The sequence below is a fragment of the Argopecten irradians genome, chromosome 9 (assembly GCF_041381155.1).
Source record: "Argopecten irradians isolate NY chromosome 9, Ai_NY, whole genome shotgun sequence".
Classification (NCBI taxonomy): domain Eukaryota; kingdom Metazoa; phylum Mollusca; class Bivalvia; order Pectinida; family Pectinidae; genus Argopecten; species Argopecten irradians.
The window spans coordinates 30,230,080-30,244,965 of NC_091142.1; the positions used below are offsets into that span (position 1 = coordinate 30,230,080).

The 14,886-nt window shown below is 38.0% G+C and overlaps 1 protein-coding gene and 1 long non-coding RNA gene across 2 annotated transcripts; both read left to right on the forward strand.

The window, feature by feature from the left end:
* Window positions 1–183: 183 nt before the first annotated feature.
* LOC138332037 (calcium-binding protein P-like) lies at window positions 184–10,725 on the forward strand. Its single transcript, XM_069279976.1, has 4 exons — window positions 184–436; window positions 7,514–7,679; window positions 8,473–8,621; window positions 8,939–10,725. Exons 1-4 carry the CDS (start codon window positions 349–351, stop codon window positions 10,036–10,038), a joined length of 1,503 nt encoding a protein of 500 aa, XP_069136077.1. The 5' UTR covers window positions 184–348; the 3' UTR covers window positions 10,039–10,725.
* A 1,324-nt stretch (window positions 10,726–12,049) lies between these two features.
* LOC138332038 (uncharacterized) lies at window positions 12,050–14,166 on the forward strand. Its single transcript, XR_011209760.1, has 2 exons — window positions 12,050–12,203; window positions 13,427–14,166. It is a non-coding gene; the product is annotated as an uncharacterized lncRNA (long non-coding RNA).
* Window positions 14,167–14,886: the final 720 nt, after the last annotated feature.

Here is a 14,886-nt window from a genome sequence, read left to right on the forward strand (position 1 = left end):
CGACACGCCTGTGACACCGTCGTCTTACCTGTGACTATTCAATTCATTTTATTCCGAATGCAAACAGCATATAGGATTAGACACATATACACTGTAAATGTGCGACATTAAAATGACACATATGTGCTACACACGTATGAAACTAGACGCAACACACCTGTGACACGATGGTACACCTGTGTATACACATCCTGTTGGAGTTATACTATTCCACACACACGCTCCACGCCTGTGGTTATCAGCGCCACTACCTGTACGTGTAGTGTTGTTATCTATGTGGAAATACCTGGGGTAGCCGTAATGGAGGCAGAAAGTGGATCCTTATAACAGGAACAGACCGTTGGACGAATGGACCGACAAACAGATGTACCTGGACGGACATTACGTGGATGTTTACCTGTGTTGGCTCTACAGGTGTTGGTCAGTCTGTCCTGGGGTTTGTATTTACATCTCTCTATGTAGGTACACGTGAGCCTTAAGACTATTCCCCGTCTGTACGGATATCTCACGTAGGTTTTATATAGATGAAAATGTGATATAACACAATATTAAGTGTTCTTGTGGACGATATTGTATACAATTTCGATATTGTGAAAGCTATGACTATAGTGACTACAGCCACACATGTACATTGAGACGGTGTTATGTGAGAGTAAATACCCTTAGTACTGACTGGGTTTCACCTTTGTCACAATGTATGTGTAATCGTGTTACCTTATCATGTCGAATACTCTAAATACCAAAGGATATATGGACCTTATTGGGTAGAAAAAAAGAAAATGGATCAATCTTTGCTAGTCCAACAAAGGGACATGGTATAGTCGGGTATATGTTATGATTGTCTGTGTACTGTGTGTAGATATATACATTATTTCTTTACCGAAAGAAAAGATACTGCATTATCCCGATAGTTTATATGTTGATAACAATAGTCCAGAAAGCACATTTGTGATATCACTGATCTATTCAGACAAAATTAAAATCAGATTTATTGATTTCACTGATTGGATGCTTCTATTTCCATTAAAGAACAATCTTAAAATGTGCAAATACATGCATAACACTTGAACCCCCCCCCCCCCCCCCCCAATAAAAAAGATAAACAAACCAAATAGCTATCAGGTCTCGGTTTACAAACATCCATGTTGTATTGTACGATATAACTTTTTGTCTATTGTGTTTACCAGCTGTTGTACATCTGTTGTACGTCTGGGCACACAAAACAATGATGGTCGTAGTACAGGTAACTGTGCTTCTAAACGGTTTACTGTGTTCGGTATGTGGACAAAAACGTTGTGGACATTGCTTATTTCCAGTCCAGGGTCTATAGGTTTTAATAACCTACATTAATTTATTGATAAGTCAGAGGAATTACTAATTCCTGTGGGATGTCAATCAGCGAGAAGGATCGATAACAATATAAATGTCAGTTACTGGTCCGATATGTATTGATTATCCTTTTGCTGTACGCCTCCGGCGGGGGTTTGACATATATACCTCTACATACATATACATGTAGACCTCTACATACAGATACATATAGACCTATACATACAGATACATACATACCTCTACATACAGATACATACATACCTCTACATACAGATACATATAGACCTCTACATACATAAACATATAGACCTTATGACTCTACATACAGATACATACATACCTCTACATACAGATACATACATACCTCTACATACAGATACATTAGACCTCTACATACAATACATTAGACTCACATATACATATCTTACATACATATACATATAGACCTCTACATACATATACATATATAGACCTCTACATACAGATACATATAGACCTCTACATACAGATACATACATACCTCTACATACAGATACATATATACCTCTACATACAGATACATATAGACCTCTACATACAGATAGATACATATACCTCTACATACAGATACATATAGAACTCTACATACAGATACATATAGACCTCTACATACAGATACATATAGACCTCTACATACAGATACATATAGACCTCTACATACAGATACATATAGACCTCTACATACAGATACATATAGACCTCTACATACAGATACATATAGACCTCTACATACAGATACATACATACCTATACATATATAGATACATACATACATACCTCTACATACAGATACATATATACCTCTACATACAGATACATATAGACCTCTACATACAGATACATACATACCTCTACATACAGATACATACATACCTATACATATAGATACATACATAACGATACATATAGACCTCTACATACAGATACATACATACCTCTACATACAGATAATACATACATAACGATACGATACATATAGACCTCTACATACAGATACATAGATAGAACTCTACATACAGATACATACTCTACATACAGATACATATAGACTTCATACAGATACATAAACCTACTACATACAAAGAACAATATAGACTCTACATACAGATACAATAACCTCTACATACAGATACATATACATACCTCTACATACAGATACATACAGACCTCTACATACAGATACATATAGACCTCTACATACAGATACATATATACCTCTACATACAGATACATACAGACCTCTACATACAGATACATACATATAACTCTACATACATAATAATACATACGATACATATAGACCTCTACATACAGATACATATAGAACCTCTACATACATACATACAGATACATATAGACTTTTACATACAGATACATACATACATACAGATACATATAGACCTCTACATACAGATACAATAACTCTACATACCTCTACATACAGTATACATACCTCTATACATTTACTATAGACCTCTACATACAGATACAATACATATAGACCTCTACATACAGATACATATAGACCTCTACATACAGATACATATAGACCTCTACATACAGATACATATAAGACCTCTACATACAGATACATATAGACTCTACATACAGATACATATAGACCTCTACATACAGATACATATAGACCTCTACATACAGATACATATAGACCTCTACATACAGATACATATAGACATCTACATACAGATACATATATACCTCTACATACAGATACATACATACCTATACATACAGATACATACATACCTATACATAGATACATATAGACCTCTTCATACAGATACATATAGACCTCTACATACAGATACCTACGTATCTCTACATACAGATACATGCATACCTCTACATACATGTACATATAGACATCTACATACAGATACATATAACATCTACATACAGATACATATAGACATCTACATACAGATATATATATAGACCTCTACATACAGATACATATAGACCTCTACATACAGATACATACATACCTCTACATACAGATACATACAGACCTCTACATACAGATACATATAGACCTCTACATACAGATACATAAAGACATCTACATACAGATACATATAGATCTCTACATACAGATACATACAGACCTCTACATACAGATACATATAGACCTCTACATACAGATACATATAGACCTCTACATACAGATACATACATACCTCTACATACAGATACATACATACCTCTACATACAGATACATATAGACCTCTACATACAGATACATACATACCTCTACATACAGATACATACCTCTCTACATACAGATACATACATACCTCTACATACAGATACATACATACCTCTACATACAGATACATATAGACCTCTACATACAGATACATATAGACCTCTACATACAGATACATATAGACCTCTACATACAGATACATACATACCTCTACATACAGATACATACATACAACTACATATAGATACATACAGATACATACATACCTCTACATACAGATACATATAGACCTCTACATACAGATACATATAGACCTCTACATACAGATACATATAGACTTTTACATACAGATACATACATACCTCTACATACAGATACATACAGACTTCTACATACAGATACATATAGACCTCTACATACAGATACATACATACCTCTACATACAGATACTTATATACCTCTACATACAGATACATACATACCTCTGCATACAGATACATATAGACCTCTACATACAGATACATACTTACCTCTACATACAGATAAATACATACCTATACATACAGATACATGTAGACCTCTACATACAGATACATACATACCTCTACATACAGATACATATAGACTTTTACATACAGATACATACATACCTCTACATACAGATACATACAGACTTCTACATACAGATACATACATACCTCTACATACAGATACATACATACCTCTACATACAGATACTTATATACCTCTACATACAGATACATACATACCTCTGCATACAGATACATATAGACCTCTACATACAGATACATACTTACCTCTACATACAGATACATACATACCTATACATACAGATACATATAGACCTCTACATACAGATACATACATACCTCTACATACAGATACATATAGACCTCTACATACAGATACATATAGACCTCTACATACAGATACATACATACCTATACATACAGATACCTATTTAACTATTTTGCAAAATCATCAACTGTCTTATCAAATCATCAACTATCTTCCTTAATCATCAACTGTGTTACCAAATCATCATCTGTCATATCAAATCACAAACTATCTTACCAAATCATCAACTATCGTCCCAAATCACCAACTGTTTTACCATATCATCAACTATCGTCCCAAATCACCAACTGTCTTACCAAATCAGCGACTCTCTTATCAAATCACTAACAATCTTACCAAATCATCATCTGTCATATCAAATCACTAACAATCTTACCAAATCATCAACTATCGTCCCAAATCACCAACTGTCTTACCAAATCATCAACTATCGTCCCAAATCACCAACAATCTTACCAAATCATCAACTATCGTCCCAAATCACCAACGGTCTTACCAAATCATCAACTATCGTCCCAAATCACCAACAATCTTACCAAATCAACCACTTTATCCCGCCTCAGACAAGAATCGTGTATTCCTATTGGTTAAAATGACGTCACGTGGTATCCAAGATTACTAGTTGCACAGCTTGTTAGTGACCTAATACCAGAATCATATATACATTAGGGCTGGATCAATATATCGATATACCGATACGTATCGGTTTTCAAAAGCGTATCGAATATCGATACGCAAACATGCTGTATATCGCTGTATCGTTTTAACAACCCAACCTACTTTTTTCATTATAGAAAGAGGAAATTCAAACAAAATTTATTCTAAAATATCATTCAAGTAAGAGCATTTCAATCAAAAGGAAGTGTTTAAAGCATCTATGTCACCTAGATGGATTAGAAATGTTGTTTCAAGACTAAGAATACAAATTGACAGAAATTAATCAACACAGATGGTGAACCAAATCAAATGTTTGGTAGGTTTTTGCCAGGTTATAGAATATTTATCAAAATTGTCTTTTATTGTCACAATATTCAAAACACAATGTTCAACTGAATTTGAAAAAAGAGGTCCTGTATATCGTCAATACGTATCGTGTATTGTTTCAGTGTATTGTCAATACGTATTGTATCGTTTTAGACCTTCCAATACCCAGCCCTAATATACATAGAGATCGCCAACTCCTCCAATTTTACGATCGGCAGATGTACCTCTGTATGTGCTTAGAGGTTTTTAGATAACTCTTAAATAGTTGAATATAAAAGAATAACTTTGATATGTTGTCAAAGTTCAGTAATTTTCAGATGGTTTGAGGACGATTTTGGATAGAAAAAAAATATATTTTTACTTATTTATAAATAAAACAAAACGCACTTTCGGTTTTGAATGCCTGATTTTCGAAAAAACAGGTAAAATTGCTTATTTTTGTGCTTTCAAAAATCATATTAAATAACATCAATCAGGAAAACTACTCACATCAAACCATGATATAATGTTTAAACTTTGTGTTGCTCCAAATATATCATGTTTAAAAGCATACACTTAAAAGAAGTTAGCCAAGGCAAAATGCCTATAAGGGACCTGCCTGTCAACAAAGACAAAGAAGGAGTTTCTAATCTCTATGACGTCGCGCACAATGTTCGGTCACTTTTATGTAATTGAATGTCATTGAATGTAAAAGACGTCATTATTTTATAACATGACGAGCGCAATTGACGTCATTTCCGACATTCGGCAAACCTGCAAGACAAAGAAAAAACGCAATTTTTCGAATACATTTTTGAATTTTCAGTAGAGATTTCGCAGAGGTACATTTGAGCAAAAACGTATTTTTTTCTGAATAGAAATCATAATTCCTAATATAAAGTCATTTTTCAACGTCGTGACTTTAATTATGTCAATCTAAAAATTTCATTTTGTGTCATTTCTGCAAGACAAAGGTTTTGTTCGATAAAAAAGTAGAACGACGCCGCAGTCTATATTTTCTTACATGGTATTAAAGTAGAAGAAAAATGTATTTTTATATTAACAATTCATGTATCTATGTCATGAATTAGTACCGTTTTGTACTGTGTGTATTTGTGGTTTTTCACTTTTTTTATTTTTTCTCTTCGGATCTGTCGATCGGCAAGTCTACAAACAAAGTCCACCATTTTGAAGTATGACGTCACAGTTCATTATAACGAAATGACGTCATGATTATGCGTTTTCGGGGAATCTCTGTGTCAAATTTTATCGCCATGTGCTGTTCACTATGACCACAGAGACACTTTAACTGAAACCACATACAGATGGGTGTTACATCTGTCGCGCCAAAAAAACGTCATTTTCTCAACAAAAACACATCAATAGAAAAAAAATGTTGCAGACATTTTGATAAAAGTCCTCCAGTAATTGAATAAATATAGTCTTTCTGTTTTTCAATTAAAAAATAAATATTATTGCGCTTATATTATTTTTTAATGTTCAACGCTTTTTCCAACGAAATTCCGGCGTGACGTAAGAGTGACCGAACATTGTGCGCTATGTCTATATATATGTGTTTCTGCTAATACGGAAAAATTTTGGGTCTAAAATAAACTTGTATCGATGAGGCGAATGTATGTTGACATGCACGGGAATGTAGGCGAAGTTTTTAAACTGATTTAAAGTTTATATAGTAAATTATATATATTAATGTGTTATATATGTTGACATGTCCCGGGGTGAAATCGGAGTGTTTATATTCATGTGTTCTATGTACATGTATGTTGACAGGCCCGGGGGTGGAGTCGGAGTGTATGTATTTATGTGTGTTATACATGTACATGTTGTCAGGGCCGGAAATGGAGTCGGAGTGTTGTTATTGATGTGTTTTATGTATGTTGACAGGCCCGGGGTGGAGTCGGAGTACATATATTTATGTGTGTTATACATGTTGACAGGCCCAGGGGTGGAGTTGGAATGTATATATTTATGTGTGTTTTACTTATACATGTTGACAGGCCCGGGGGTGGAGTCGGAGTGTTTATATTGATGTGTTTTATGCCTGTTGACAGGCCCGGGGGTGGAGTCGGTGTGTGTGATCCGTCTGTACTATAACCTGAGTGCGGAAGTACCGAGTTATGTGGACCAGACATGTGATATCGCGTGCTGTGGCCACTACCCCAATATTTACTGCTGTGACCAGTGTGACTCCACATTCCGGGACGCCGCAGGACATCTGTAAGTTTACACGTTTCCAAGGAAAATTGCTGAAATGCATTATTCAGATTGTCTCATTTCAAAAGCTAATGAGATCAGATCGGGTTTAGCCATTCTTCAAGATATTTGTATATTGTATATAAGATTTTCCTGCTTTATTTTCGTATAGAAATATTATTTTGCTTATTTTGAATTTGAACTGAAATTAAAATTGTTCTTCTGAATTTTGCTTCGATATCAAAACATAGACAGTGTATTCCTCTTTAATTCTACTGTGTGCTTTGGGGCTAGCGTGATAGAATCACCTCTTCATCTCTGTTCATTTTGATCCTCAGAGAGACAAATACCACAGCCGTAAAATTATACATACTATGTTCTATATCCTAATGAATAAACCGTCTACAGTACTGTTATTGACATTTCAAAAACGCTTATATTAAGTTGATATTTTGTTTACGACTTATTAATACATGTATATATTTCATTTTGGAGAATTTCAAATGCCCTGCGTTGTAGATTGTTAGTGACTCCCAGTATTTCCCATGTGATTATGTATTCAGATTTACTTTGCCAATCAATCGCATTACAGCAACGCCGTAATTACATCGCTTTTATAAAAATCGAAGGTCTTAGTACAGGGAACCAAACCATTTTTTGTTCAAAAACCTTGCAATGAGATCCTACCAGTGAGATAAACTATGAAGATATCATTCTAAAGATACATAAATACTCCACATCTGACCATAGAGCTTGTTATGAACGTGTTTTACTGTACCCCACATCTGTTTCTAACAACTGCTCTCTTTGGTTACAGAGGAAGCGGTGCCGTGACCGGGATTGTACTGGGCGTTCTGATTGGGCTCGTCATCATTTTTGTGATATTTGTGTACGTATACGGACGATGGAGACGGGACAAGGACCCTGTGGGACGGGCAATGTACCGTCTATACCGGATGTCAACTCGTAAGTTATCATATTAATGCACATAGATAAATTCAGTTAACATTGCTTTGTCCTGAAGGCGGTCTTTCTGTCATAAAATCATTTTCTCAATAAAACCATAAACACCTGTAACAAATACTTTGTGTGTGAAATACTGTGTCTAATCAAAAGTGTTTTTACCACGTAACTACTGTTGTCTTTTTCAAGTAATGATAAACTCGTTTTTTCTATCAAAACCATAAAACTCTCAACAAATACATAATGTTTGAAATGCCATGTCTAACCAGTAGTGATTGTTTACTGATTAACTACTGCATTATGTTTTGTTCCTTTAACAGGCCGTCGTCGGCGCCCAAAACCTCCGACTGCACAGGACGGGCAGACTACTGATGGACCTTCCACCATTCCAGTGCCAAACGGAGGTACAGAAAATCGAGCCTTCAGAGACGACCAAGGGAACTATCCAAGGTCCAGACGTCGTGCCCCGAAGACTACCGAAACACCCATGCATGAGGAGCAACTGTCTAAACCTCCCAAACCTGGCCACTCTGGACCTAGAGGACCAGAGAGAAACCACACTCCACCACGTGATGAGCCAATTAAGGGAAATCCGCCACCCAAATATGGACAATTTGGTTCGCCCCAAACTGACCAAGGTTCTGTTGCCACGCCGTCCGCTCCAGTCCTGGAGTTAGATACCCGCAGATTGGATAACTCACCTAATACAAACTACCAACACCTCTCTCCAACTGGAGGGGGGCAAGGATACGATCCTAAAAAGAGATACCTGCCTAGTGATAAGCAATACCAGGCATTGGGTAAAAGACATGATGAACACCCGTACACAGCTCCTCAAAATACAAACCAAAGTGATAAATACGGCAGGCCGAGAGACAGTGGGCATAAAGATAGACTTCCATCAGATTCAAGGCTAGGGCCACAAGGTCATTCTCGTCAATATGTCAGTGAAAGTAGAACGTCACATCCGCCAGATGGACATATTCAGTCAAGTAGAGATAAATATCAGTCTGATAGACAGATACCTCTTCCATCTAACAAATATAGCTCGCAGCCATCCAGTCACTCAAGCAGAAATAACACATATCAGCAAGACTTGCAAAAGTCGTCAAATAGAGATGCGTCATATCCGCCTCAACCACCGGACAGAAGTACGTCATATCCGGCAGACAGACAAGCAGCATATCAAAATGTAACCAACGACAACCCATACAAGAGGGAACCACGTCCCTCTTATCCTCCTGATGGCAGGGGCGATCCGGGTTATCCTCCTTACAGTTCCACCCCGGGAAGGGGCGCCCCTACCCAGCGTCCCGAGTACAAAGACACGCCTATCAGACATGGCGATTATAAAAAGCCTAAGGACAACCTTGGAGTCAATTTAGGGACCCCTGGTGGATCGAGACAGTCACAGATATGATATGTGGTGTTACAAATCAACAACGTGAGCATTTCTGTTTCATACGATCCCCGACAGAGGTTACTTGTTCGGCCACAAGTCCCCTCACTTATATATCCGGGAGTGTTCAGTGACACTTCACCAATCATGGCGGTCCCAGAGAATCAAGGAGGAAGATGGTGTGTTGATCATCAACACCTAAGCTAGTGTGTTCATCCTTATAAACATAAAAAAATTTACCAGAGTCTCTGTTATTTACTATTAATACTGTCCCAATTTCTCCAGATTGTATGTCGCGATTGGGGTTATGAACCTTACGTATTATTTCCAGATATCGCCAGGCCTTAATCTTTTAGATGAGCATCTCTTGAGCTTTCCGGAAATATCCACTTATATCATTTCTCCAATACCACTATGTACTATATTTTCGGCTTTGTACTATACCGAAATGATAGCCTTCCCTGTTAAATAAGAAGTAAGTAACATGCCACTGAGAACATTGATGAACATTCCAACAGTTTTAATTAGGAGGTTTACGTTATTGGAAACTAATGTCAAAGTGGACAAAATCCATCAACAGAAAGTGGAAAAAACCAATAACAGAAAGTGGACAAAATCCATCAACAGAAAGTGGACAAACAGAAAGTGGACAAAATCCATCAACAGAAAGTGGACAAAATCCATCGACAGAACGTGGACAAAATCCATCGACAGAAAATGGACAAAATCCATTAACAGAAAGTGGACAAAATCCATCAACAGAAAGTGGACAAAATCCATCGACAGAACGTAGACAAAATCCATCGACAGAAAGTGGACAAAATCCATCGACAGAAAGTGGACAAAATCCATCAACAGAAAGTGGACAAAATCCATCGACAGAACGTAGACAAAATCCATCGACAGAAAGTGGACAAAATCCATCGACAGAAAGTGGACAAAATCCATTAACAGAAAGTGGACAAAATCCATCGACAGAAAGTGGACAAAATCCATCGACAGAACGTGGACAAAATCCATCGACAGAACGTGGACAAAATCCATCGACAGAAAGTGGACAAAATCCATCGACAGGACGTGGACAAAATCCATTAACCATACTGTCCAGTTTGGAGCTATCATACTGTCCAGTTGGGAGCTATCATACTGTCCAGTTGGAGCTATCATACTGTCCAGTTGGGAGCTATCATACTGTCCAGTTGGGAGCTATCATACTGTCCAGTTGGGAGCTATCATACTGTCCAGTTGGGAGCTATCATACTGTCCAGTTGGAGCTATCATACTGTCCAGTTGGGAGCTATCATACTGTCCAGTTGGGAGCTATCATACTGTCCAGTTGGGAGCTATCATACTGTCCAGTTGGGAGCTATCATACTGTCCAGTTGGGAGCTATCATACTGTCCAGTTGGGAGCTATCATACTGTCCAGTTGGGAGCTATCATACTGTCCAGTTGGGAGCTATCATACTGTCCAGTTGGGAGCTATCATACTGTCCAGTTGGGAGCTATCATACTGTCCTGTTGGGAGCTATCATACTGTCCAGTTGGGAGCTATCATACTGTCCAGTTGGGAGCTATCATACTGTCCAGTTGGGAGCTATCATACTGTCCAGTTGGGAGCTATCATACTGTCCAGTTGGGAGCTATCATACTGTCCAGTTGGAGCTATCATACTGTCCAGTTGGAGCTATCATACTGTCCAGTTGGAGCTATCATACTGTCCAGTTGGAGCTATCATACTGTCCAGTTGGAGCTATCATACTGTCCAGTTGGGAGCTATCATACTGTCCAGTTGGGAGCTATCATACTGTCCAGTTGGGAGCTATCATACTGTCCAGTTGGGAGCTATCATACTGTCCAGTTGGGAGCTATCATATGTCCAGTTGGAGCTATCATACTGTCCAGTTGGGAGCTATCATACTGTCCGTTGGGAGCTATCATTATTGTCCTGTTGTTGGGAGCTATCATACTGTCCAGTTGGGAGCTATCATACTGTCCAGTTGGGAGCTATCATACTGTCCGAGCTATGGGAGCTATCATACTGTCCAGTTGGGAGCTATCATACTGTCCAGTTGGGAGCTATCATACTGTCCAGTTGGGAGCTATCATACTGTCCAGTTGGGAGCTATCATACTGTCCAGTTGGGAGCTATCATACTGTCCTGTTGGGAGCTATCATACTGTCCATGTTGGGAGCTATCATACTGTCCAGTTGGGAGCTATCATACTGTCCAGTTGGGAGCTATCATACTGTCCAGTTGGGAGCTATCATACTGTCCAGTTGGGAGCTATCATACTGTCCAGTTGGAGCTATCATACTGTCCAGTTGGAGCTATCATACTGTGTCCTAGTTGGGAGCTATCATACTGTCCAGTTGGGAGCTATCATACTGTCCAGTTGGGAGCTATCATACTGTCCAGTTGGGAGCTATCATACTGTCCAGTTGGAGCTATCATACTGTCCAGTTGGGAGCTATCATACTGTCCAGTTGGAGCTATCATACTGTCCAGTTGGGAGCTATCATACTGTCCAGTTGGGAGCTATCATACTGTCCAGTTGGAGCTATCATACTGTCCAGTTGGGAGCTATCATACTGTCCAGTTGGGAGCTATCATACTGTCCAGTTGGAGCTATCATACTGTCCAGTTGGGAGCTACTGTCCGTGGCTATCATACTGTCCAGTTGGGAGCTATCATACTGTCCAGTTGGAGCTATCATACTGTCCAGTTGGGAGCTATCATACTGTCCAGTTGGAGCTATCATACTGTCCAGTTGGGAGCTATCATACTGTCCAGTTGGGAGCTATCATACTGTCCAGTTGGAGCTATCATACTGTCCAGTTGGGAGCTATCATACTGTCCAGTTGGGAGCTATCATACTGTCCAGTTGGGAGCTATCATACTGTCCAGTTGGGAGCTATCATACTGTCCAGTTGGGAGCTATCATACTGTCCAGTTGGGAGCTATCATACTGTCCAGTTGGGAGCTATCATACTGTCCAGTTGGGAGCTATCATACTGTCCAGTTGGGAGCTATCATACTGTCCAGTTGGGAGCTATCATACTGTCCAGTTGGGAGCTATCATACTGTCCAGTTGGGAGCTATCATACTGTCCAGTTGGGAGCTATCATACTGTCCAGTTGGGAGCTATCATACTGTCCAGTTGGGAGCTATCATACTGTCCAGTTGGGAGCTATCATACTGTCCAGTTGGGAGCTATCATACTGTCCTGTTGGGAGCTATCATACTGTCCAGTTGGGAGCTATCATACTGTCCAGTTGGGAGCTATCATACTGTCCAGTTGGGAGCTATCATACTGTCCGTGAGCTATCATACTGTCAGTTGGAGCTATCATACTGTCCAGTTGGGAGCTATCATACTGTCCAGTTGGGAGCTATATCATACTGTCCAGTTGGGAGCTATCATACTGTCCAGTTAGGAGCTATCATACTGTCCACTTGGGAACTATCATACTGTACTGTTGGGACTTTTAAAAGCTGTATATACAAAGGTTTCACATCGAGTGATTGTTGGATATGGAATTTGTTCCATACGTTCAAAAGTTACAAAAGACACAAGCTTTAGTGAGTTTAACCTTTTTATAAAGTTATTGTGTTCTTATCATGAATAAAGTTGTCATTGTTATCAAAGACGTCAGATAATTGTGACGTCACAATCATAATGATATCATAATGAGTGATTGCTACTCATGCTCTGGTGACTAACAGCTGTGTCCTGTGAAATTGGCAACAAGTGAAACTCATACTGTCCTTTCACTACCATTAAGATAGTCTATTAAAAGTAGCCTTGGATCAGAACTACTGCTTTTTCTTTATTCATTGCTAAACTTTTTATCTGTGCCATTGTCAATTCCAAAAGGCCTGCAAGCTTTTACGTCATATAATTCTGTTTATCATCATCATCATCACACCATCATCATCATCATCATCATCATCATCGTCACCATCATCATCATCATCATCATCATCATCGTCGTCGTCATGATATAATCTGTGTTCCTATCATACCCTGTAGATAAACCATAGTCTTATATGTATATTATGTATACCGTAACATTGCTCAGTATCAAATCTGTCGTTAGAATATGTATACGCTTTATTTTTATATTGATAAATAAACAATAATTATAGACAGTGTGTTTGTTTTTGTCTTTTTCTCAAAATCGATGACGTCACATCACTGTTGTCATTTTGATGTCATTGTATATGCATTTTATGTATGTGTAGTAGATGGGTTCTCACGTTGCCTTTAATTAACGCAAGCCATTCTATGGTAGTTGGGATTTTCCATTTATTCAATATAACGAACGTTGATAAATAGATATGCGTGGCACAAAGTCGACAGTGACATTCGTAGTGTGACTTCAAGTTCCTTACGGATACGTATGTGTATATTACATTATTGTCCTTAACGTGCAGGAGTGCTTTAAAATAGGTGTGACCGTCTCGTGGTCAATCGTAGGAATACGCTACTATATATATAGCTTCAATTACCGGAAAGGGCGCCAAAAACCGAATAACTAACTTAACTTTTGGACATCTACATTGATAAACAAATGACCGAAGATACAATACAAGATACTGGACTTTACGAATACGATGCAATACGAAATCGATTTAACAATACTTATTAATAAGAACTGGACAATACAAGACTACCTTTACTACAAATACCTAAAAACAAGACATGAATATTGAATATAGAGGTATATGTATAGTCTTGATTTGATATGTAGGATAAAGGGAGGTTACTCGTATTTAAAATGCATGTTGAAATTCGAAAAGTTGTCACCGGTAAACATTTCGAATATTAGTCACTTCCGGATGTAACAAAAGCAAAGTTTATCAAGAG

Coding starts and splice junctions, on each gene's coding strand:
- LOC138332037 (XM_069279976.1), top strand. CDS start 349: ATGGACCGACAAACAGATGTACCTGGACGGACATTACGTGGATGTTTA. Junction 7,680..8,472: donor CGGGACGCCGCAGGACATCT/GTAAGTTTACAC, acceptor CTTTGGTTACAG/AGGAAGCGGTGCCGTGACCG. Junction 8,622..8,938: donor TCTATACCGGATGTCAACTC/GTAAGTTATCAT, acceptor TTCCTTTAACAG/GCCGTCGTCGGCGCCCAAAA.